The 23,980-nt window shown below is 50.7% G+C and overlaps 4 protein-coding genes across 4 annotated transcripts; 2 read left to right on the forward strand and 2 right to left on the reverse strand.

The window, feature by feature from the left end:
• Positions 1 to 27: 27 nt before the first annotated feature.
• TGME49_215160 (hypothetical protein) lies at positions 28 to 9,132 on the forward strand. The gene is made up of 2 exons (XM_002370794.2): positions 28 to 5,846; positions 6,309 to 9,132. Exons 1-2 carry the CDS (start codon positions 5,589 to 5,591, stop codon positions 6,858 to 6,860), a joined length of 810 nt encoding a protein of 269 aa, XP_002370835.2. The 5' UTR covers positions 28 to 5,588; the 3' UTR covers positions 6,861 to 9,132.
• TGME49_215165 (hypothetical protein) lies at positions 8,388 to 9,566 on the reverse strand (the record flags this gene model as incomplete). The annotated part of the gene is made up of 5 exons (XM_018779678.1): positions 8,388 to 8,818; positions 8,878 to 8,931; positions 8,997 to 9,202; positions 9,257 to 9,352; positions 9,408 to 9,566. The coding sequence occupies 5 exons, from the start codon at positions 9,564 to 9,566 to the stop codon at positions 8,794 to 8,796; spliced, it is 540 nt and encodes a 179-aa protein (XP_018635705.1). The 3' UTR covers positions 8,388 to 8,793.
• Positions 9,567 to 10,893: 1,327 nt separating this feature from the next.
• Positions 10,894 to 19,454, reverse strand: TGME49_215170 (serine/threonine-protein phosphatase 2A catalytic subunit beta isoform, putative). The gene is made up of 10 exons (XM_002370795.2): positions 17,463 to 19,454; positions 16,975 to 17,099; positions 16,211 to 16,307; positions 15,666 to 15,782; positions 15,131 to 15,359; positions 14,523 to 14,730; positions 13,845 to 13,927; positions 13,196 to 13,262; positions 12,766 to 12,846; positions 10,894 to 12,270 (listed from the first exon to the last, which is right to left on the reverse strand). The coding sequence occupies exons 1-10, from the start codon at positions 18,079 to 18,081 to the stop codon at positions 12,238 to 12,240; spliced, it is 1,659 nt and encodes a 552-aa protein (XP_002370836.1). The 5' UTR covers positions 18,082 to 19,454; the 3' UTR covers positions 10,894 to 12,237.
• TGME49_215180 (hypothetical protein) lies at positions 19,421 to 23,937 on the forward strand (the record flags this gene model as incomplete). Its single annotated transcript, XM_018779679.1, has 7 exons — positions 19,421 to 20,438; positions 20,831 to 21,003; positions 21,496 to 21,610; positions 21,883 to 22,310; positions 22,756 to 22,861; positions 23,197 to 23,297; positions 23,539 to 23,937. The coding sequence occupies exons 1-7, from the start codon at positions 20,426 to 20,428 to the stop codon at positions 23,935 to 23,937; spliced, it is 1,335 nt and encodes a 444-aa protein (XP_018635704.1). The 5' UTR covers positions 19,421 to 20,425.
• Positions 23,938 to 23,980: the final 43 nt, after the last annotated feature.

The raw sequence follows: 23,980 nt of genomic DNA on the forward strand, positions 1-23,980 counted from the left end.
GGGGGTGATCAGCGAGAAAGCGAATAAGCTGGGAAGCGCGTCTCTTTTTGATGAAAAGGCAGACTGATTTTCAATCCAAAACGTGTGGAATGCCGGATTCAGTCTCCGTACCCCGATACTGCCAAAAAGAGGATCTACGAGGAGCTGAGGCGCCGATGCAGTGAGACTAGAAGTTAAAAATCGGGCAAGACACAGCCAGGCGAGTGGCGGGGGGGAGTGACCAGTAGTTCCTTCCCTCACCGGCTACTCAAGGAACACCCTCGAACCTAGAAAAGAAGGACGAGAAGGGAGCAGACGTCCGTTTTGGGCGGAAAGATTCGCGGAAATTAGAGGATGGAAGGGGAGAAGAGCAAGCTATAGGGAATGGTAGCGTGTTTGAAGGACGCAACGACTTACGTCTTCCTTCTACAGAGATGAAATACGGGAAGGCAAGACAGAATCTTTATTCACGCCTCATTCCGGTGAAGGAAAAGGCGAGAGCTGAGCGCAAACGCATTCTCGATCGACGCTTGACCGCCTCATCCCTTTTCTCACACGTTCCCTCTACGATAAGGGATCGACGGGGTAAATCGGCTTGGGAAGTAACGGCGTGAACAGGAACACGAATCGAAACGTGATCACAACGATCCTCACGGCAAACTCCTTCCACCAGAATCTGATTGCGGCAAATCCGTTTGGCGTTTTCCCTTCCGGTCGAACAAAGTGAGGAGGGCTTCTAGACGGTTTTCAAAGCTGAAGAAAAAGGTAGTCGATTGAAAGAGAGATCTTCGATGAATAGCAACCAGCGTATCTAGTATCGAACACTACGCGATTTTCCCACATACAACTCCTTAGACCTCTACGCACAAAATTCCCGTTGTTCTGCACGGGTCGCCTTCGAGAGATCGTTTGCTTCGACTCGAGACAAAAAGAAAATCAGGAGTAAGGATGCAACACAGAAAACTGTGAAGCCCTCCAGCACTATGACGTGAGGGTCGAACAGAAAACGTTCCACGTCTTGTGTGCTTGCAGGGGAACATCTGAAGACAAGTCAAGTTCCGCAGAACGTCCCGATTGCCGCGCTGCGTTTCGCCGCCAAACAGAAACAGCAGTGCAGCAACGATCGTTATAAACTACTGTCTGGAACCACAAGCAGGGCCGTCTTATCTGTCCGCAGTCTATTTTCTTTCATTTTCCGGAGCAAAAGCGGTGTGCGGCTCGGGAAACAGCGGACAGGGTATCTCTAGATCCCCCTTGGTTGCAGCGGGCAGAGAAGTGTTGGCCAGACGGAGTGACCGCATTTTCCTCATTCGTCTGACAGTTTGCCAGGGACATGGTTCATTCGCATAGTCTTCCTGGTATCATACAGTATGTTTCTCAGCCTGACGAAACCTGAATACGCATCCTCTTCGACGCCTGAACAACGAAAACGGTCCCGTGATCATCGTGTGTAGTGGGAACCTCAGTGGGAAGCGAGTCTCAAGAAAGAAAGGGAGATCCATTGAAATTCAGTGACGTTACTCTAAAGATTGCATCTGCATCGTTTGTGGCATAAATTCTGGAGCGCATTGGTCCCTAGTGGAAAAGACAAGGCAATCCATAGGGGCGCCGCTCGCGTAGAACCGTTCAAAAATGGTGATACGCCGTTTGGCTTTCGTGCGTGAGCGACTGAACGGAGACTGTGCTGCAGCTTTTCCTGTAAGGGACAATAAGGAAAATTGCCGTGGTGTCCGCTGATAATGAAGAAGTGAAGCAGACGCCCTCCAGCGTTACGGCAGAGATTCAGAGGCAGGCATGGTGCAGGCAGCTCCTTCTTCTTCCTTGCCTGATGGGCAAGTAGGGAAAGGCCAGGGCATACTGCCTTGTCAGTTCCCCACGACACGACTCACATGGTTTCTTGTCGAAATATTTCTGGGAATGGCTCCCGTTCTAAGGATAAACGAGAGAAGAAGAGACGCTTCACTTTCAACGCGCTCAGTGCAGGGAACATGTGCGATTCCACTCTGCGCGTTGCCACGAAGTCAATCAAGCGACTGTGTGCAGTCTCGCACACCTGGATTACGGTGCCTTTCTGTCGTCCACTGAAGGGAAGAAAGGTCGCGAGAGGACGGATCAACCGAGATCAACTGTGCTCGTGGATTCTTCCAAGAAACACAGTGCCGAAGAAGAAACACACGCAGATTTTACTGCGACACTATTTGAGGCTTAATCATACACAGAGAGTCCCAGTTCTCTCTGCTGATATGATGGAGTACTCTTGGAAAGGTTACAAAATGTTGCGCACGAAGCACGAATGATGAGAGCATCTCTAAGGAAGATTCTCGCAAGGCAGTTTAGTGTTGATAAACTCAGCGCAGTTAGGGAAATCCTGAGACTGCATTCCACGAAGTACCCTAGTGGAAACCTCGACAGGGTAGCAAGCGAGTAGAGGAAGCCCCTGCCTCTAAGAAACAGACAGCACTACAGATATGGATGCAGTTTAGAACAACAAGGCCGTCGACCATGCAGGCATCTCCTGGATGATACAGGAAAGGTGCAAGAAATGGGCTATTTCACAGATGTAGACTGAGAGGCGAGGACAAAGGACCTCAAGGAGAGGGTCAAGGAACTCCGCAACTGTCGCGCGAGACCGGATGGCACTGTGCTGAAAGGTGGTGAGACAATATGTTGGGAGTGTAATTACACAGAACACAACGGTTATCACTGTGCGATGCGTTGTGCCTACCACCTTTCAGCAAGCCTCGGAAGAGGACGGGTCCCCCACTGCTGTAGCTCTTTAGGAACTGGGAGAGAAGGGAGGCTTAAGAAGCTCCAAACATTCACGTGGCGCGAGTTTGCATCATTACTCTTCAAGAATCGATCCTCACAGGAACGAGATTCAAACAATTCTTTTTATCTTTGCATGCCTGCACTCGCTTGTGCGGCAAAAAACGTGGCAACCTACATGAGCAGAAAAACCGATACTCGGCTTCGACTGCAAGACGTTCCGAAGGTTCTCGCTGGAAATTTGAAAGGATCCTCTGACAAAGAAGGGTCTGTGGGGACTGACAGATTACGCAAGTGAGGACGAGAAAAGACAGCCTATGGCAAATGCGGAAGACTGAGTTTCACGGGTATCTACGTCCTTTCGAACAATACAGAACGTGATAAGCTGAGGATCGAAAGCTAGGTCCCTACAGCGTCCGTCTTGTCCCCATCCCGAGTCTAGTCTAAGGCGAACCTTTTCTTCTCCCTTTTGCGCCAGGCGGCAGCCCGGTGGAAGCAGCTGCGACCCTTTTGGCTTCTTCCGAGTTTTTTACGGCCCACGGGGGAAACGGAAATAATAGACATCGACGTTTTTGGATGCTGTTCCAGCTGCGGGCACATTGCTTATATTCTATAGGAGCGTCGTTTCGACGTGAAGTCTCCCGCGTTCGCCCCAGCCACTCTCATGGTACAAATAGGATTCAGTACAGTGAATACCGAATTTTGGGGGTCGTTGAGCGAAAAAAAGTGCGTTTACCGCGCTGTAAAGTGGGAAGCAGTGCAGATCCGAGCCAGAAGAGACGACACAGCTCGGCCGCGTTCCTCGACATGTGCACACAAAGAACGGTGGGTGAGTCGGCTGGGCTAAGAATTCGAGTGGGCGACCTTTCCCATTTGTTCTCGCGGCCGAGAAAAGTGAAAGTTCCCTCACTTGGCCAGAGTTGAAAGACGACGTCTCCTTCTTTTGCATGAGATCGCGGAAACGGCGGAGGCACTTGTTTCGCATTTGCTGCTCCTTCCCACACCAACCAGGGGTGTTTGTAGTGGTGCCCGGTGAGCCTGCCGTCGCGTCCTAGGTACCGGAAACAGTGTCGCCCCTCTCCTCGTGCGAGGCGCCTGTCGCTGCGACGGTTGTGATGCACTGAAGGAACTTTTCTTGTCTTACGTGGACGCTCTCTTGGCCTTGACGAAAGAGACTTGGGCCGTGTTCATCCGAGGACGCTCTGCGCAATACGTAAATGGATTGACGCACACAACCAGCCACATGCGTTTTCGGTAGTTTTTTCTTGGCGGCAATCTGCACAGGGTATTTTCCACCCTGTGTTTTGCCCCTCCAGTCGAGAAAACGTGACCGTGCGTGAAACGGACCAAATGCAGATTCTTCCTGGAAAAGACAGTCTTCAGACGGCTAGTCTCCTGTCTTGTGCTCCCTGTTCTTGATGTTATTCCTGTCGCCGGATCTTTCCTTCCTCGTGTAGTCGATGCGGTATAGTGCGCTATAGCCTCATTTCCGAGTTCCGACGGGTTTCTCGCCTCTCTGCCCATGGGCGAGTCGCCGATTTTTTGTCCGCACCATTTTTGAACGAGGCTTTATTGGTTTCAGGTCAGTTTTTGTAAGGAGGTTGCGCTCGTTTTTTTTTGCTTTCCAGCGTGCACTCCCGGACGACTGGCGTCTAGTTATCCGTTCACTTTTTTAGGTCCTTGCGTGCCCCACCCAGAGAACGCTCGTTCCCATGTTAGTAGGCACGAAACAATAAAATCCCCGGTGCGTGAGCACTTGTTTTCATCTGTTGAACTAGGGTCGCGTGTCGCCTGTACGCTTCACACGTAGATTCTCGGAAGTGTCGACGTAAATACTGTTCTCTGTACATTCAGGCATTTTCGTGTACGCATGCATGTGTTATGTGACACAACACCGGTGCAACCCCCACTCTGTTCTTCTCTCTCTTCTCCATTTTCTTGCTGTGCTGGCGGCGTATTTTCTCCCTGTCGTCTGTTGAAACCTCTTACAGAGGATCGAATGAAGGAGGTAAAGACCAGTGGAGCTTGCCGTCGTGCTCTGTCAGTGCCCCGGCGCGTTTGTTTGGTATGTATAACGTGGAAGCAGTCATCTCGTGGTACGCGTAAGATGAAAAAACTTTCCGAGTCACGCCTGTAGTTTGCGTGCGATTTCCATGCACGCAACGCAGTCCTCGGCTTCCATTTCTTCACTTTTCGGTCCGCCATCAAAAGTTCCCGCCACGTCGGTCTTTGGCGGATACACGGATACGCTTCTGGTCTCGCTTCTGTTGGGTCCTTCCACAGAGAACGCCGGCTACGGACTGATTTCCCGTTGCTCCAAACAACCCTTCCAGACCTGGCCTTGTCTTCTTCGTCTTTGTAGCCTTTTCCTCTGGGTGTCTTCGCTCTTTTCCTCTTACTTTCGTGTCACGGCGACTTGATTTGGTCACCAAAGCGCGACAGAGTGCGTGCAAAGTCGCGTCGCACGTCTGGAGACACTCGGTGCGCAGGTGTTTCCCCCCGTCGTTCGCGGTCACTCCCCCAAGTCGAAACTCTACAGTAGAGCAAGAAAGAAGATGGAATAAGTGGAAGTAGGGGAAACAGTTATCGCGGAGAGCGCGTGCTGGACTGCGGCGCGTGGGCGCCTCCCCTACGCATCCACGGGGTCACGGAGAACGGTCGTATGGAGCATCATCTTCACGCCTTCGGCAAAACCACGGGAGATTCCTCGACTTCTGTTGTGGTGGATCCAGTGTTTCCGCCCGAGCTCCCGTAGAACGAAGACGCAGACGCCATCACACTCTTTCTGTGCGGTATCACGGGTGGTAGTACTGACCTTTCCGTTAATTCCCTGAAGTTGCAAAATGAGGGGACTTCTGACCACGATTGGACGGCTGTGTCCGATTCTGTTCCTTTTCTGCTTCCTGGAATTCGAGGAGGCACCTGTGCAGCGGCAGCGGATGTTCTCGCTGCAGTGTATGTACGGCGCTCAAGGCGTGCCGGACGTGACCACAGTAGCAGACGTCCGGAGATTCGTGCAAAATTTTCGCGCGATGAAACGCATTATCCCTCACTACTATGCATCATTCACGCATAGGGGCGACCTCATCTACTTCCTTGGGGTAAGTGAACTCGTAGCATTTGAGCACCACGCGGGTTAATGCCTGCCTCGGTCTTCGAAGTGGCGCACAGCTGCCTTTACTGTATACCACAACTGCGGTGAGAAGTTGGAAATCCGTTTCCAGCCGTGCCCCCAATGAGCGAAATCGCTGCCTGACATCCGGCAAAGGCGAGTAACGGAAATTCGGCGTTGAAATCGTTGGAACGGGGGAAAGTGACCTGCATGGTCTAGGGAGGAACACACGCATATAGCTTTGTTTTGGTAATATACTATGCTCCTTGATCGAAGACAGACAATCAGCATGCAACAGGGTTTCGGGGGTAGCGTTGCTTTTGTGAACTCAATGGATTTCAGCCTTTCGCTCAGAGAGATTTTGAATGTGACATGCGTGACGACTCTGCGGCAAAATCTTCGAAGCTCGTATTTGGTGTGTTTGTCGATGTGCTCTCATGCATGCATGCAGCTAAATAACATTGACGTTTCGGTGCTCGAGGCGAACAAGAGATTGACGCAACGGGATATGGAACAGCACTTGCACTTTGTACGGCAAATTGTATGGGACTGCATTGTTTCTGTCGACGAGGAACCGCTGATGTACATGGTGGTAGACTTGCGTGGCCTCCAGCTGATGAACGCGTGGACAAAGAAGAACAGAATCTTGACAAGCCTTCTTCGATCTATTCGCGACCATACCTTCACCAAGCGTTTCCATCGGGTGCAGGTTGCGGCTATTTCAGAGAACCGTGTGGCCCGGACAATTGTGGAAATGAAGCGTCATAAGTTTCCAGCAGGAACCGATGTCCAGGTGTATCCATCATTCGATGCTTTTATAAATGCCAACAAACACGTAACCAGGGATGTTCTTCCCAGATCTCACGGCGGGTCGTCGGACCTGGATCTTCCCAACGAAGGGCTAGAGTACATGATCTCTTTCTTCGTGGAAGAAATCCTGGCCCGCCAGCCGCAAGCACTTTACGAGTGTTCGAAGGCTCAGAAAGCAAAATCTTCTGGATAGTTAACCTGTGGTAGGCGTTGCTTGGATTTCGTGCCGATTCTTCTTGGCGGCGTCGTGACCACGACTGTTCGCATTCGAGATACCAAAACCAAAATGTGGAGGGTACCTCGCAATCATTCACCGTGACGCTTTTTGTCAAAAGTTTCTGTCGAGGTGTAGGCTTCGATAGTGGCGTCCAGTTCATGATTATCCGCAGAACGAGCTTCCGTCGGTTGTGTCAGTCTCGAGTTGTGATTGTCCTGTAAGGGAAGCGACACAGGCGCTGAACTGTGCCGGTGCAGTGTCCAGTATCACTCTTTGGTGGCATTTTCGACGAGGGGAATAAGGGTTTCAAAAGCGTAGAGGTAGAATTATTCTTATGGAAAGGCCGGCGGGAGATGCCTTCAAAGATAGTGGTGGACCAGATGTTGCAACTGAGAACGACGTGGCCGTTCGTGTGGTGAGTGGCTCCATCCATCTATCGGATGTGGTAGCGGAAGTCAGTGTCCTACATGGTCGACAGAGACTGTGGGGATCGTGGCACATGCGCATCGGAACCAGGAGGTGTGACCGGTGTAACGAGGGGTGTCCTTCCTACCGTCTGGTATGTCAGCAAGGTGACCTGAACCTCTCGACATCCCGCAGGACGTGGCATACTGTTGGGACAAGATGAATTGTGGAGATTTATCTTGTGGCTCACAAGTGTTGGCAAGGGACTTTCGACTTGTGAGCATCCAGTCTAGGGATCGTCGAAGCAACGGTTGCTAGCTACATTGTACTGTGCACAAGTTTACAGTAGGATCGTGATGACTTTGCCAAACAGGTGGCACGAGAGGAGTGGAAAAACAATTAGTTTTCTCTTTACTGAGGGCCATCGTCTCTGAATCGAAGCTGCACTCAAGAGAAGTCTTGAGCGGTAGACGCCCGGATTGTTGGTACGCAATCACGTAATCTCGATGCCGTAAGCATCCATACAGGAGGGGGTTAATACCTTCGACCTCTGGTGTTGTGCGTGGAGAATCGACTTTTTTGCCATGTAGGCAAAACTTTCCGGTGAAATGTTTTCAGTGTAAGTGGTAAACCAGCTTTTTAGACGTACTGGGACCCAGTCGTTGAGTAGTCGGGGCGTGCAGAGACCATCATCTTGTTTTTGGTTTTTTAAAAAACAAAGTGTGCATCATACTTTGTGTCATGCGCACTGGCGTTTCAATAGTGCGTTTCTGCAGAGGAAAGCTTCAACAGGGCTCCGTGTCCCGTGGTTCAGCTGCTTGTGCGAATGGTGAGCTTTCACACTTCACTGCTGGTACTCACAGGATGGAGGGCACGGCACATGACGCATGACGTATTGTGGATGCTTTTTACGCGCTAGTGTTGTGTCTGTTGTTTGAAAACGGAAAAATGTTCTTCGGAACAGTGGAGACTTTGTGTGCATTGCACCTGATGACAGCGATGTTGGTCTCTAACTGAACCCGTCTTCTCACGATGCTGGCTTAAACATCTGTGCCTTACAACGTCGATATTTCATTTTGGAAGGCGGCATGACTTTACTTGTGTGGCAACAGTATGAAAGGAACCAATGTATTACGTTCCTGGACTAGAGTTCGTAACCATAACCGCAGAGAACTCTGCAAGGGGTTTTGAGTTAGGTACAGTCTGTCAGAAATGAGTGATGTTGGTCCCAAGAACACGGCAGAACTAGTTCTATCAACTTTTCGCAGCAGCGTGACAGTACCAACATGATCTTCGCTCTAACGTAGTTGAGACTGATTTTCTATGAAGGATGACAGCTTACAGCGAAAATGCTCGGCCTGTCGATCCAACACTGCCGACAGTGAAAGGATGTCGAGCTCACGAAGGCTCAAATGAGCCTTGAGAAAGGTAACCTGAGCGGATACACGGCGTTTTGTCCGTTCTTTCTCGCCAAGTCTTCCCAAATGTGTTCACGTTCGGCAAGTCATGTTTTCCCTAGTCGCAGCACTCTGTTTGACAAGCTATTGTATTGTGCACGTGTAAACCACCTAAACAAATTGTCTCGCACCGGGTGGAGACGTGCCCGTACCGGTAGGGATTCTGTAGCGCCCGAACGAGACTCCTGAAGAGCAGCAGGTTGTCATTCCATCTGCTGTTAAAATGAATCATGCAGACCTCTCCGCTCACCATTTTTTCCCGGTTACCAGAATCACAACAGCATCGTCAGCTTTACCGGAGAATCTCGACCCACTGTAGTCCTCTTTCAGTAAAGCGACTGTGCGTACATAAGCTTGTAGAAAGCCTGAGCTGTTCTGAAACCCGTGTGGAACTAAGAACGAGGAAATATAACCAATATCGCCTTTGCTGTTGGCGCACAGGGTCCATCCACCACTCTGATTCATAGTGCTGAAGGTGTGTGATATGGAAGGAGAGCGTCACAATCTTACGAGCAGGCAAAGAATGGTGAGTACTTCGTTTTTTTCCACATTCAAGCAATGAGTAGCATGAGGCTTGTAAGGTTGAACCGCCTCTGCGACACACTTCTAAGCAAAAGGTACTCTAGCAATTGGGCATCCCGCAGCTCTGCTGTTGGGGTACCTTGGTAGTCCAGAGCTCGAGCTCTTCAAGCCGATCTGAAACAATATGCGGACTTGCGACACTATTTCGTAGTGTATCCGTCCGGGTAACTGAATCGCTACAATCCCCGACCAGCCAGTCTGAGAGGGGTTCCGTGGGAAGGAAATGTTCCTGCAGCATCAGGGCATCTTCAGCATCCTGTACGCCGTTAGTTCACTCTGCTTGGTACCAGCAGGTGATCCGAGATTGCCTTACACGTGTTTCTCGAGGAGAGTGCTGAAAATCGTTAATAAAAGATGATCGATCTGTTTCTTGAGTAGTCACATCATCAGTTGCCGTCGAGCCGCAGGCCGGGTATTCCGCTGAACCAGGAAACTCCGGGAACTTTGCACGTTTTGCTGAGCTCTCTGTATGCCCTCTAATCGAATTCTCCATTGCCACTTCTGACGTGGAAAGCGCAAATGCATGTATTGCCTGATTACGACGGGTAGGCGTGGCTGGGAAATGTGGTTGATTGTAGGGTGGTGCAGGCAGTTGGGCTCCTTCATTTCTTTGAAAGAGGTCGACGACAGTTCGATGCTTTACTTGCACCAGGCCGTAAACGCTATTCTTGAGGGATGAAGACTCTGGATGGTCTGAGTCCCTAAAGGTGTCTCTCATACTATAAGTACGAAACTACGGCTCTCTAAATGGCCATACCAGATCTTAACAGAATGTATTGGTCGCGGTCCACAATAAGTGGTCCGTGTTGGAGCGGTCGATCGCGACTTGATGCAGGACTCTTCCGGGGCACTCATACGACATGGGAGTGGCGCATGTAACGTCTTTTGGCTGTGTATCCTGGTATCATGTGAACAAGCCATCAGGTGATGCAAGAAATGAAGCCCGAAACGAGGTTCCACAAAAGGTTGCCGGCTTCGCACGAAAGTCGCGTACTGAGCTTGACTGCTCGGAGACCTTCCTGGAGGCTTGTCGATCCAAGCGGCTAAAATGCCGTAGACACATCGCAAGCAAGCAGTCGCCTCCTTGTATCCGGAGCAGTCAATCACTAATCTGTTGCGAGTATTTTGAGTCACTACTAGGTTGAAAGGTGAAACGATGGTCTAACCTTGGTCTCGGTATAGACAGGCAGTCCCTTTTCTGCCATGTGATTTGATTGATGTCTTCCAAAGGGTTGCCCCCGTTCTCCAAAGTATACGCGAGTGTGCTGTTATAGCTGGAATCGCGTCCTCCGCTGGCGCGTTTTCCCGCCCCACTCTTGTTCCTGATGTTAGAAGATGAAAAGGAACAATCTCAAGAACGTGTCGTCCCTGGAGCTTGACATTTTCAACGTGATAGTCACTGCGAACAATGCAGGACGCAGCTTCATGCTCGGGGAACGGGTGTTCCGTTGGCTTGCAACGATAGTTTGATCTCCGCTGAGGGGAGAATCGAACTGGTGACATCTTGGCAAATAACCGAGATGCAGTAGCGTTTGCTAGGGGCTTTACGAACATGAAAACGGTTATGCAGATCGAATTCAAGCAATCTGTTTCTGTATTCTGGGCTGCAATCAGTGTCCGTACACCCGAATTTCACAAAGCGGATCGCCAATGACACACGGTGTGGCTGTGGTCAGGGAAAAAAGACGGCAGATCAGACACTATGCCAACGGCCACGATAATGGGAAATTGTGGTACTTTTCCACATCGGGAGTTCCTTGTAACGTACGACGAGGTCAGTATGTATAATTATTTTTGAACTCTCAACACTTTTAAAAGAAATATTCTCTAAAACCTGTTAAACTACAGATGAGCAAGGCGCAACCGCTGCCTCACTGAGACGCCCGAGTGGAAAAGTTGCAGATGGGTTGCCAGTGGTAGGCCCATTTGTGAACGAAGAGTGCCAAAACGCTCCGTGACCACTGTGCGCAACATGCATTGCCCATTGGAAATCTGACAACTATACGAAGAAAAAAAACGTTGGCTGCTGAATGCCACAAAAGTGAGGGACACCAGGCAGCGTGAAACGTCGTTCTTTACTCGTGTGTGGATGCTTGGACATGTCCCTTACTGTGTTCCTTCACACGCAACTAATAATCCATGATGATGCCTCTCATATATCGATATGCACTTCTAATTGGGATGCATCTAGAATCATCTTCGGACATCGAAGTATCACCGTATGCAGCAATTTGTTCATATGCGCACGAAAACTAAATGGGTTCACAGGGATTTCACTCCTCGGGCAGATTGCACCGTGTCGTGCTTGAATTTGTAGTGCAGGGAGCAACTGACACACAGACGGGCCCCGTCAGACCGTGTTTGACGGAGCTCGTGACTACCGATGTGTCCGCCTCCAACGTTCGAATTGTACCCGTCGCACAGCCGAGTCTCGGGCAAATATGAGTTCACCATCTTAACAGGCTGGCTTTCACCCGGGAGACAATATGGTTCGTTCAGGAAAAGGAATGCCAACACACATTGTCGGGATACTGCACCTCAGTGAAAATCCTCTGTTTGCGTTCCTACCACCAGCATTAACATGGCCGCCATGTGACACTCACGTTTTGCTGCCTACGAATTAGCTCACCCAAGCGCATCCGTAGACGCTTCTCCGTGACAACACAGGAAAATCGAAACCTGACTATCCCTTCTTGCATCAACACACGAAGCAATCGCATGCACATGCTGAGATGTGCAAGCTCAGGTGAGCAGCGTATTTCTCTTTGCAGGACCCATTCGCATCAATGAAACTTCGTAAGGCTACCAAAACTCGGCTTTGTCGCCCCCGACAAGACTCGCGCCGACGAAGAAAAAGCAACGTTGAACAGCAAGCGGTCGAGCGAAGAAGACTGCAGCCTAGTCATCTCTTACAGGAAATAGTCGGGAAGGGAACGCACTTGCTGGTTGAGCGACAACACAAAGGATCACACAGAGACACCAGGCATCATGCAACAACTGACTGCTCGCTTCGGGTTTTCGTGAATAAGATTGATAACCGCACCTATTTTTCAGTCTCATGCAGCTACGGCTGAGCGCGCAGTGAGGATAGGCGTTCGACAGAACCATTGTGTCAAAACAGAAATATAAAATGTTTACAGAGAGCCTCCACAATCACTGATTTGATACTAGCCTGCGGTGTTAAACGCTGGGTACCCTCACGGCAGGGGCGCAGGGTCTTCAAAGTTGACCCCGTGCGTTCGAAGACACAACACCAAGGCAAGTTGCACAGCAACTGACAAAAGAACTAGAGCACTCTTCTCTCTGTCCCATTTCGCGGCTGATTGCCGGAATGACTGTTCCGTTATTGGGTACCTAGTATAACCTCTCTCCATGTCATCCAAAACTCTGGAATCTTAACAGACGAACTAAGAGCAAGCACTACCGCCCACCCTCACCTGTGGCTCGCCACGTTCTGGTGCCTGTCCGAATTTGACAAACGAGCGCTCCAAGTCATCATTGACAATCATGAGTGAGGCCTGCAACCAAAGTATGCGAAAAACACACAAAATATCGGCGCATGCTATCGTTTCCGCAAGCCGACAGAAACTGGACTCTGCCCCAGGATGAGAAATACTTTTCCAACTTCACTCGCGAGAGCTAGGACTAGGCGGAACTCCACCGTTCAGTGAGGCATCAATTTGTATCCGAGATTTTTTATGTCTCACGACCAAGCTCCTTGATGTTCATTGCACAGCGGGGGATGAAGTGCCAGCGGAGAGGGAGAAGAAAATAGACAGACGACAAAAAAGGTGGAACAGACCAACATGTGAGTGGCACGTTCGAGAAGAGGAACCACTGGTAGCCGGCCCCCGAAAGAATCCGAACCTGGTTGCCGCAACGATAGCAGTAATTCGGAGCGCTGAAAACCGTGCACACCTTGTCGTTGTGGCACCTGAAACATGAACACTCGAAAAACACCGACGAAAGATAAAATTAAAGCGCAAATTCCAGCTATGTTCAGCCTCGACGCTGAATTCTATACGGCTGTTCTTCTGTTTTGGAGATGTTCGGCCTCAGAATGCTGAACAAAGTGACAGCAGCACTCCTCCTTGTCGGTCACCAGAACCGTGAGAATTTTTGTGCGAGTGAGTGGAATGTTGTATAGCGATATCTGCAAACGAGATGCGGGAAGTCGGCTCCTTCACTGCCAAGGAAGAAGCGTCCACTAGTTCACAAGTGGTGCGCAATATAAAATGGTATCAGTGTCTATCGTGAAGTGTGGATGAAGGCGGACGGGGATCGTCCGCCTGACAGGCAGGACAGGAACAAATCCAGCTCAACCACATGCCCCGTGCTTTCCTCTTCGCCTCGGAGTTCTAAAGAGGACCTGATAAAAGAAACTCTCACCAAGTCTGCCTCCCCGCGACACGAAAGATAACCCAAACATTGTACGCGGAAGAGCCCGCCACTAAGAATTCATTCTGACTGTTTAAAGGCGAGCCTAAAACAGAACGGTTTATTCCATAACCCTCACCACTGGTATCCGTCCTGTGCGAGTTGATGGGCGCGGCAAATGCAGCCAACTCCGTTTAGGTGGAGAAACTGATCGGTCACGGTCTGTCCAGAGAAACCATGTCACGCGCACAGGGAACAAAACCACGCATTGGCACCTGTCGTGAACGAGAGACAACCAAGTCCACGTTTCCTGGATTCAATGAAGGAAACAGACGCACAATGTTCTTCTGACTGCAACGCTCGCACGTTCCGAGCAACAGAAAACACTCTATATACATCGTGGCCACAGTCGGACGAGCCTGTTTTGCGAGCGGAAGTGAGCCGATGCGAGTTACACTTTTCCTGACGCCGTGGACGGGGCTAGACAGAGAAGACGGCAGAAACGGCTGTGATGCTTGCCCCTGAGCCCGTGTTTCACGTATTTTTATCTAATTTGTGAGATTCCGGTAAATACACTGTGGCTGGACTGCGCCTCGACCAAAAGCTGATCATGGTGTCTCAAGAGTAACATATCGTTCAGCTCATTTCCTACCACCGCGAAAGCCTCTACGGCACTGCTATGCAGCGGACACTACACACCATGCAGCCTCCTACACAAAGCGTTCGTCTCCACGGTCGTGTCAAGGGAGTTGTGATCGGGTCACGGTATGGACACAACATCGTGTAATTCCCCGCACCCATCTGCTCCTAGACTTACTGGACCCCAGAGCATCCCGGCGCCTCTGCTACTTGGAGCCCAGCCATCTTCATCAAGACCTCCTCCGAGGGGGTCTCCAGCCGTGACTGCCAAGACACCGTCTCCAGGTGAATCTGACTGTGGAAGATCTGAGAGAAACATCGAGCTGTCGTAGGGGTCTGACCATAGCAAGTCACACATCCCTCCCTCTTGCGGAGGCTCCTGGAACCTGGGGAAAAAGACACCAAGGTCGGAAAAACTGACGGTGGACTGTGAGCAAGGAATCATGGCTGCGAAGACCAGAAAAATCGTTCACTGTTTCCTCCCCTCTCCTGAGGAAATTCGACACACACAAACGACCGGAACCGTGTCTCGTTCACATGCAGATAAAACGGCTGCTACTCACTCTCAACCCTCTCTGAAAATGAATCTGTAAGTAATGCATTCGCGTCACATGCGCATATACACGCACTCCCTCTAAAAGTCTCCTTTCCTGCTTCTCGCACCACGAAAGGCACGAGCCATTTTTGTATCGATCTATCTATGGAACCAGACGTGTACCCATCGTGTATCGTCAACATGTCTGTCCTACATGTGCGGTCTCTGCATGCGGTGGAAGCGAAGCTCACCGATCGATTGCTTGAATGGCATCGATGGTCATGAGGTGTTTGCTGAGGCCGCCGTGGTCACAGAAGCACTCGGACCCAATTACCGCAGTGAGAGGAAGATAGTCAAAGGCTTCAGTTAAGGCTGTCCAGACAGCGTTGAAGCCGTCTCCGTATTTCCGCGCACACTCGTCGTAGAAACCGTACACTTGAGTGATGCCTCTGCTTTCGTGGTTTCCTCGCAATAGAAATACTGCAGAGACATGGAACAGTGCAAAAAGATACACTCCATACCTTCTATTTTGGGTCCCGCCGGTCCCCAGGAAACACATCCCCGTCCGCGCGGCAACGACCAAGACGCCTGTGTTTCGATGAAGCGTCAGGGGGCATGCATTTTTCACAAAAATGTATACGCGCACGCAAATATAACCTGGATCTCACTTCAGCTCCATGTATATGCCGACACACGCACCTCCGTGGAACCTTTACACACGAATACAAGCACATATATATATATATATATATGTACAGCAGATACTAGCGACGTAGATTTCCTTACTCTTTCGCGGGTAGAGGACCTTAAACGCCGCCATAAGACAGAAGACTTCAACAGAGTAGAAGCCTCTGTCCACATAGTCGCCGAGGAACAAGTACGACGTGTTTGGGGGTTTGCCTCCTGCAACCGCCGTTTCACATGTCCAGTTGTCGAAAAAATGTTCCACGAGTTTTCTTGTAATTGGACATCGGGGAACACACAAAACGAGGTGCCCGAAAAGTTCCTCTATGTGCTAAATGAAAGAGTCTTCTGACATCAGCACCAGCGAAACCGCACTTGATGTTTATCAGCCAGACATTCACTTGAGTGGCGAGGAAGGCGGGGAAACGAGGGTTCAACTTTCAGCCTGCTGAATCGCAGGAGGAGCACGCCACAGGGAACCGCTAACGTTGAAGGTCTAACCGAATACCTTTCCAGCGTTCACTTGTAGTGACAGCAGTTTATACGAGCCCACCAAATTAGGTGGTTTGTTGCACTGTCTCCAAATGTTGCCTCGAAGTTCCTCTTCCCAGCCACGTACGGCAGGATGTTGATCTGAGTTGTCTTACCGACTCGGAAAAGCTCCAGCAGGTCGTAGAATTGGCCGTGAATGTCTCCAGCGACTGTCACAGGAGTGGGAACGGTGACGCAGTTGGGCTCGGATTTCTGAGAAAACCACGGAGAGAAGCAAGGAACTCTCGACAACTTTGCCGTTAGCATCACAAGCTGCGGTACCGTTTGAGCAATTCAGATGGAATGCGTGTTGCTGTGCAGACGAAGCAGTTGACACTTCGCCCACGTCCCTCCTTTCTCAACTGCCACAAGACTGAGTGTAGACAGACTCTCGTCGGAGAGGCCTGCTCCTCAATGCTGAAGCTACAGAAGGCCCTCAGCAGCGAACGTGTCGGATAGGGACAGGTGAAGAACGGGGAAGAAGATCCAGGAACAGTTCTGCTAGACAGTGATGAGTGATGACACAAACTTCTCGCAAGGCTACTCGAGTTCGAAAAAGCAGCCCTGCACAAATCACTAAAGATCGGATGGGTCTTGCGCAAAAGGAAACGCCAAAGCGGTACAAGAAGCAAGACTTCAACAATGAAACGGCATCTGGTAGAGCTGACTGCTCTTCTCCCCTTTCTCCACACAAAAAACGTACTTGGACTTGCACAGACGTGTAGATACACAACATACGCACGGCTACACTGCAAAATCTAGAAAACACTGGGAAAAGAGGACTGAAATGTAGACATATATATATATATATATATATGTACATATAAATGCTCGGATAAATTGGCGATGATTGTCGAAGAGCTCTTATCCAGCGACTCACCAGAGTGTCCTTCAGCAGTTCACAGAGAAGCAACACCTCTTCCCTCCGAAGAGGCTGACACCGCAGAAGCTGCTCAACCCACGCATGCAGGTCGTTTTTCCGCCGTCTGTGAAGTTGCACTTCCCCTGCAGAAAACCCCGGAGAATCGAAGCCTCGAAAGCCAAATTGCAAATGTAGATGCTGGCAGGTTCCCTGCTTTTTGAGTATAACATAAAAACTGACGGTAAAGTCACACGGAGCTTCTGGGCATCCACTCCGGATCATATATCACCGCTTGAGCGTTTTCTGAAAAATTCATTCCTGCTTTTCTCTCCACATGCGTGTCCGGTTGTCCAACTAACTATCCCGGAATGCGTCTCAACAACGACAGAGGCACGCTGTCTCCCGCCACACTTCCTCCTTGAAGAATCGATGCGTTGAGGTCCACGCCGCCATTCAAAAGTACCCTACCACCCTGCGGGAAGATGGGGATTTCGCGAGCGACTCACCGGCATGCGGAAAGTCCATTCCGTACTTCTTTCCGTGGGCCTGCTCGAGATCTATTTCAAGGAGCTTGGCGCCGGTTCGCCGCTGCCTTACTGAAGGGTCGCTGCCGCCAGCGACGGCTTCACTGGATTTCCCGATCTCCCACCCACTGTCATCCGTTTGCGAACCACTTTTTGTTGAACCGTGAGGCAGATCACTGCATGCGCCAAAGTCACTGTCACGTCGTGGAGACGCGGAAACTCCAGTGGCGCATGCACTCCCGACACCGCTGCTGCCGTCTGCAGCTCCTGGCCACGGCCGGGCTTTCGCACCGGTTTTCTGCCTTTCTCCAGAGACGGGTCGGTCCTCATGGCCTTCCGTCGCTTCGTGAGGCGGGACCCTTCGTTTGTCGCCACGTGGTGACTTAGCGCAGTCGTCCGCGCCAGCAGTCCCAGAGCAGAGGCCGGTGGAGTTGTCTTCGTGTTGCTGACGTTTTCGAAGCTGGTGCTGCTGTCTCACATTGAAAGAGCGATCCTCCATCTCCTCTACACGCCGCATAGCGGCAGCAGAAAGAAGGGCACCCTTGGTGCCAGGCGCTTGCGTCAAAGAGGTTTGCGGTGCTTCGAGTCCGCCGTCCTCCATGGTACAGCTACTCGCGTCAAGAACGGGAGTGCTCAACTTGTGCAGCCACCCACGAGAGGAAGTGAATCATAAAGTTCGGCGTGCACTAGGAACTCCCGAGTCCGCGATCGGACAGTCTAACGGACGGCGGGATATGGCGACGTAGAAAACGTTTGTAACTGATCCTGTCTCGATTCACAGGCTCTACGTTTATTGACCGACACCGGAGGAACACGGTCCACAGAAACAGACCGAAGCTTCCCGAGACGCAGATCCTCGTGCGCTCCTGCACATGACGGTCCGTCCTCCGCTCGAGTCTGCTGTATCGCTGACGAAAACGAGTGTCTGTAGAGCACGATATGTGGGGTTCCAAGTACGCGCAGAAGTCCTGACAGTACCGTGGCGGGCCCTGCGGTATTTTTCATCTCAGGTTTGGAGAGACGCAGAGGCCCCGGCTCTTCTTTGACAGGACGCAGCCGCGGATACACACCCCCTATTTCGCAGGGAAACGTTTCCTTGCAGAACAATACTCGATGGAACGCAGTGTGTTTCAGATGAGTTGGGAATGACCGGCAGTTCAGCAGCAAGGGCCGCCCGCCAGCCAGCAGTGACCCAGAAAAGAGAGCCCACGATGTGGCAGAGGCGTTGTTACTTCTGTCCAAGAAGGAGCACAAAGTGTGATACGAGGAGAGTATGTGGCTTGGAATCCGCGAAACGGTGGAAAACGGCCAGAAAACGGAAAAAAATCGAAACAGTAGGAGGGCGTCGTCTTCTCACAGACGTGCGCATCTACCACAGTTGTTGCACAGACCCCCCTGAGAAAAGCACGCCTCACCACAGACATCGACGGAAAAAAAACATGCCCTAATACGCGTGTAACTGATTGTGTGTGCATGGCAGAGTAAGTCGCCAACAGACTAAAAGTGGCCACAGAGAAGGTGCAAATGGTAGCAAACGAGGAGATGACAGGATAGAGATTTATTCTTGGGGCAACCCACCTCCGAATTCACACCCTTCACGTGAGGGAGCAGACAAGCGCGGACAGCATGCCACCCAGACGAGCTGCTAAGCAAAAAACACACGCCACGAGAATAAGACAAAACCATTGATATCCCATTTTCCTGAGAGCACACTGAACAAATGGAGGCGTGAGCTCGCGTGAATACCTCGTGAGGCTGAAAATATATGCGAATTAACTGTTCCACACGAGGCACGCGGTTTTTCGTCATAATTTTGCTGCTTCGCTCTTGGTACGCGTCTCTGAAAGACAGGATAAAACTAGCGATTTCCTCTGTTCACGACGTTGCCTTCTCAGCACTGCCGGCAGGCTTGAAGGCACTTCAAGCTCATCTTTCAGAGGAAACGGCCTGTGAACTTATTCGGGCGATACTGTTTGAGCGAAAGGACTGTTAATTGGATTTTCAACCAGGTTTGCGATGCTGGCCTATTAAGCCAATGCATGAATGACCTCGTGTGTTGCCTGCTGCACCCGTGCTGGTGTAACAGAATAGTGTAGTCGCGGCACTTGCCCGTAACTGAATGCTGAAAGGGATTTCCTGTACAGAAAGCCGTACGAATGTAAGGTTGTTATAGTGCGGAGATATTTCGACAAAGGCTTCCTGCCTTTAGTGCAATGGTTCCTACCCGACACCGTACACGAGTGACTGCTGGAAAACTACGACAGCGCATCAATCCAAAAAAAAAACCGCGGCCGGTCATACTACCAGTAAAACCGACCGTCAAACAAGTAGCCAAAGGACTTGCAAATGACGAGGAAAGAGAGGGGACGTTTGGAAGCTCGTGAAGAAGAGCTGCTCACGAAATGTCGCTGCGATTGTCTTCAATTCTAGCCGGCGGAGAGCCTACGAATCCTCGGCCCGCTTGGTCGGGAGCTCGATCGCAGATTCCTCTATTGGCAGTGTCCACGGAAAATCGTGAGGTGGTGCTTGTGGTAACTAAGCATGGAGAGACAGCAGCGCGCATTCAGAACACCCCGTCGGCAAGGGATGGCGAAGAGAATCAGAGAGCGCACGTCAGTGCGTTGAGATGGCATCCTCGTAAGCTTGATATTCCTTAAAGGGGTTTGGCTTGTTTTGACAATGTTAGTTTATATGCACCCGAAGTCGCTGAGCAAGGCAGAAGACATGACTGTCCTGACACAACTATGAAAATGCGAACACGTGCAATAACTGCCCCGAAGTAGTCACTTGCTTTCCGGACAGCCGCGATTGCACTGTTTCTCAAGAGAAGTTCGTTTTTTCCTGAGCTTTCTGCTCGTCGAAATTACTCTCAAAGGCTTGAGAACTCCGGTGCAGTGGCCTGAAGTAAATGTCACTGATTTATTTTGGCGCGTCTCTGAATCGGAATGGCACTTTCCCGTGAGACAGTCTTTCTGCATTGTGCGCTCTACACTGGACTGGATCACTTACCACGCGATCAAGTGGCAGTTTTGGGGCACATACACGCTCAATAAGTCGTTTGGAGATCTAATGAGAGAGGAGCAGGCGTGGTGATATCGTTATCGGTATGCCATGGCAGCTGCCCTTTTCCCCTCCCAAGACTGGAGGTTCGGAAAATATCCCGAAGCCCCTCCCAGTTAGCCTCAAGCCTGGCGCGAAGCTTGCTTTCCCATCTGCCCGGTCGCTGTAGCCCCTCGATCTAATTTACTGTTGCTGGTCTGAACAGGCCGCTGTTTGATGTTCTCAGTTACTCGCTGCAAGCCGAAAGACCGCGGGAGAACCCTCTTCTTTTCTGTCTGCTTCTTACTCAGAGCAAGATACACTGTTTATTGGGTGGACTTCCGGCAGAATTTCCTGGTGGGACCATAGAAACGCCACCAATCGAAGTGAAGACATTCCCGAAGAGGGATCAATCAAGGTCATCGATCTCCCTCACAGCACGGCCATCACCCACATCGCCATTTCTCCTAAGGGCGAACTCTGCGTTAGTATAGAGAGCTCGGGCACAGCTGTTGTCTCTTCAGTTGGAACGGATGGTTCTGCAGAGATGATACTGTCTCCGAGCTGCGAGTACCATCAGCAAGAAGAAATCCTATTCGTGAGCTTCCTGGTTGATCATCGAGTTTCACCACACACCTACTGAACCCCGTAGAATCTTAACTGTGATCTTTCTCGAGGTCATAAATCTACAGATGTGCGGATGTCCGAATCTGGCCAGTTTGCCACAGCCCTAGTCACGCCTCCGGCACCGCACATTAATTGCGCCTCATCGAGGAGGAACGGAACACGGTACGAAAGAGGTAGACCTACCAACAGCCTTGCGCATGGAAAAGAGAATCTGAGAGCACTTCTGTTTACAAAATTCGCATCTTTCTTCCAGCCTTCGCCTCAGTTTATTCTTCAGGGGCGATGCACGGAAAGAGGCAATTGAGGAGACGCTGTGGTGCGTTTGAACGATGAACATATGTGCAGTCAGGTTTCCGATGTGGGAAAAATGGTTGCTCCAGCAACCAGAGGCAACCAACCTTTTTTCTCACGGAGAATTCCAGGGTGGTCTATGAAGCTGATCACCTTGGTCTCCGTTTCAGAAGGTGAGTGGGCCGTCTGGAAATTTTCTGTTCACGAGTAGCAAAGCTAGTCCAACTACTTCATGTCTATTGTGAGAGTTTCTCCAGTTGAGAGGATGATGATACACGTTTAGCGCAGGGTGTTAACTCACCTTTCAAGATACAGCGATAAAGAAGACATTCCAGAAGGCCTTTTCATAACAAACCTACGCGAGCCCATCTGGAGGTCGAGTACCTCGTCAACAATGCGTACAGGGCCAGAATTAGATATTCGTTCCACCCTTTCAGGTTCCCAGTATTTGTTCTCTGGCTGACTGATCCTTGCCTTCCCCGAAATAGGTACACTTCAACCGTGCCTCTGCTTCTCGTCGACTACGTGGCGACGACAGACCGCCTCGTACTTCTTACAGATCAAGCGTTCCTGATACAGCTGGCGCTGTTGGAAGACGGACCTGCACGTGCCCTGTCTCAGACGAACGTCGCTTGGCTCCACAACTGCGTCGAATCGCCTCAATTTGCTTGGATTGACGAGAACATCTTGGCCTCCGTTGCGGGGGAGCAAGTCATTCGGTTTTGGAATATGGCGACCGAAGAGAGTCACGTTCTCAGTCTTCACGCAGAGATGAGGGATGCCACTCTCTCTGGCGACGTGCCTTCTTATCTCGCTTTCCGCAGAAGTAGTGAATCCCTCCTAGTCGGTACAAAAGGAGGCAAAGTTGCTCGAGTAAGCTTCTTGCGCCTCCGCTGCGAAGAGCAAACCGCACTGAACGCACTGTTGGCTGACGTCACCGTCCCCCACGTCTCGACACGAAACCCAACTACGTGTCAGGTTCTTCGCTTAAACATATCAGAGGTGTCACTGACGCACCATCAAGCATTTCCCTGTGTTTCTTCGCCAGCGAGCAGCGGGACTGAAATCCTAGACTGCAGAGCTCGTGGGCTCCTCTGTCTGTTTAGATGCGCGATTCGAGCACACTATGAGCCGACCCATTACACTTTTCCACCACACGAGGAGTATCTGCAAACGTCCTGATTCTTCCTCGAAGACCGCCACATTAACAACAAACCTGAAAAAGAGGAACATGTAAAATACCAGGTGGACGATCGAGCACCTTCCTCGCTGCGAGGGACGCCACCCACGCCGAAACCCTCCGCACGTTTGTTGTCAGTGCAGGCGGCGGCACATCGCTCTGTCTTCGGAGTTGGTGTGGGAAGATTTTGAGTTGATTCACGAAGGTGATAATGGTAGTTGCTCCAGCATCGCTGTATTTGAAGGTAGGTCTTTTGTACCATATCACGTATTAGTAGAAGGCGACAGGTGCCGTGTGCCCCCCCTTCCTTTCCGGAGAAGAGGCTTGGGGCAAGGAAATATCCGACATGCATCTCGCCAACGGATGTTTGGCCTCAATGGTGCAGATGTGCATGGAAACTCGCTCACGGTCCGTTGGCAGCTGCGGCTTGCCAATATTATGGGGTTATACCGCGGCGACAAGGAACTGCTTTGTCTTTGGCATGCTCCAGATAGAAAAAAGATTCTCGTAAGACCCGTGTACTTCCTTCCTCAGTTGATTTCCAACTAGGTGCTTCTGGAATTACTTATCTGTTTTCAGGAAATGACGAGGCTATCGCTATCAGCGGCAAGGCGACACTGTCACTCCTGTTTTGGATAGAACCTGCTATTGCGGCCGATGCAGGCCTCATCGCTATCCAAGTATGTGACAAGCAACTGCCGGATTGGCCCTCCTCGCTAGTCTCTCCATCGAAAATGCGCGACGAAAATTTGAAGCGACATCTTCAGTACCTTTCAAATATACTATTATGTTTCCTGTCAGCAATAACGATTCAGTGTGCTCGCTACATCTGGAAAAGAACGAAGGACAAAGCCACAACACTGTTTCTCACTTGCTGCACCGAAAGAAGGTTTAGCCGACGTGTTTGAGTTTTGTTTTCAGTCGGGTTTCACAGAGATTTCCTTGTTTATGGAGAAGCCGAGAGAAGGGGACGCCGGTGAAAACGCCGAGTGGTCGGCAGGGGGGATGGACACCGTTCGGCCAGCTTCACCTTTCTTCCTCGGCGACTCTCTGCCGTCGACCCTTTCTACGCGGTTTTCAACTCGGCAACCCTTCACCGGGTTGACAATAAACAGATCCATGTTGGTCGTATTCAGCACCCAATTGATCACCGTTTTCAAAGTAACGGAGGACCAGGGAAGCCTTTTGGCGTGTCCTGTGTCTTGCATCGAAACACTTGGAGTCACTGGAGCTGTCGCTTACTTCGACGGGTCAGTGACGACACTTTTCGTGGCAACTCCACGAGGTGTCCTGCTTATGTCACTTGAAGTGAGCACATAGTCACGCTCTTGCAATCACAACTCAATAAGTGTGATAGGCGATG

Source organism: Toxoplasma gondii, chromosome X (assembly GCF_000006565.2).
Source record: "Toxoplasma gondii ME49 chromosome X, whole genome shotgun sequence".
NCBI lineage: Eukaryota > Apicomplexa > Conoidasida > Eucoccidiorida > Sarcocystidae > Toxoplasma > Toxoplasma gondii.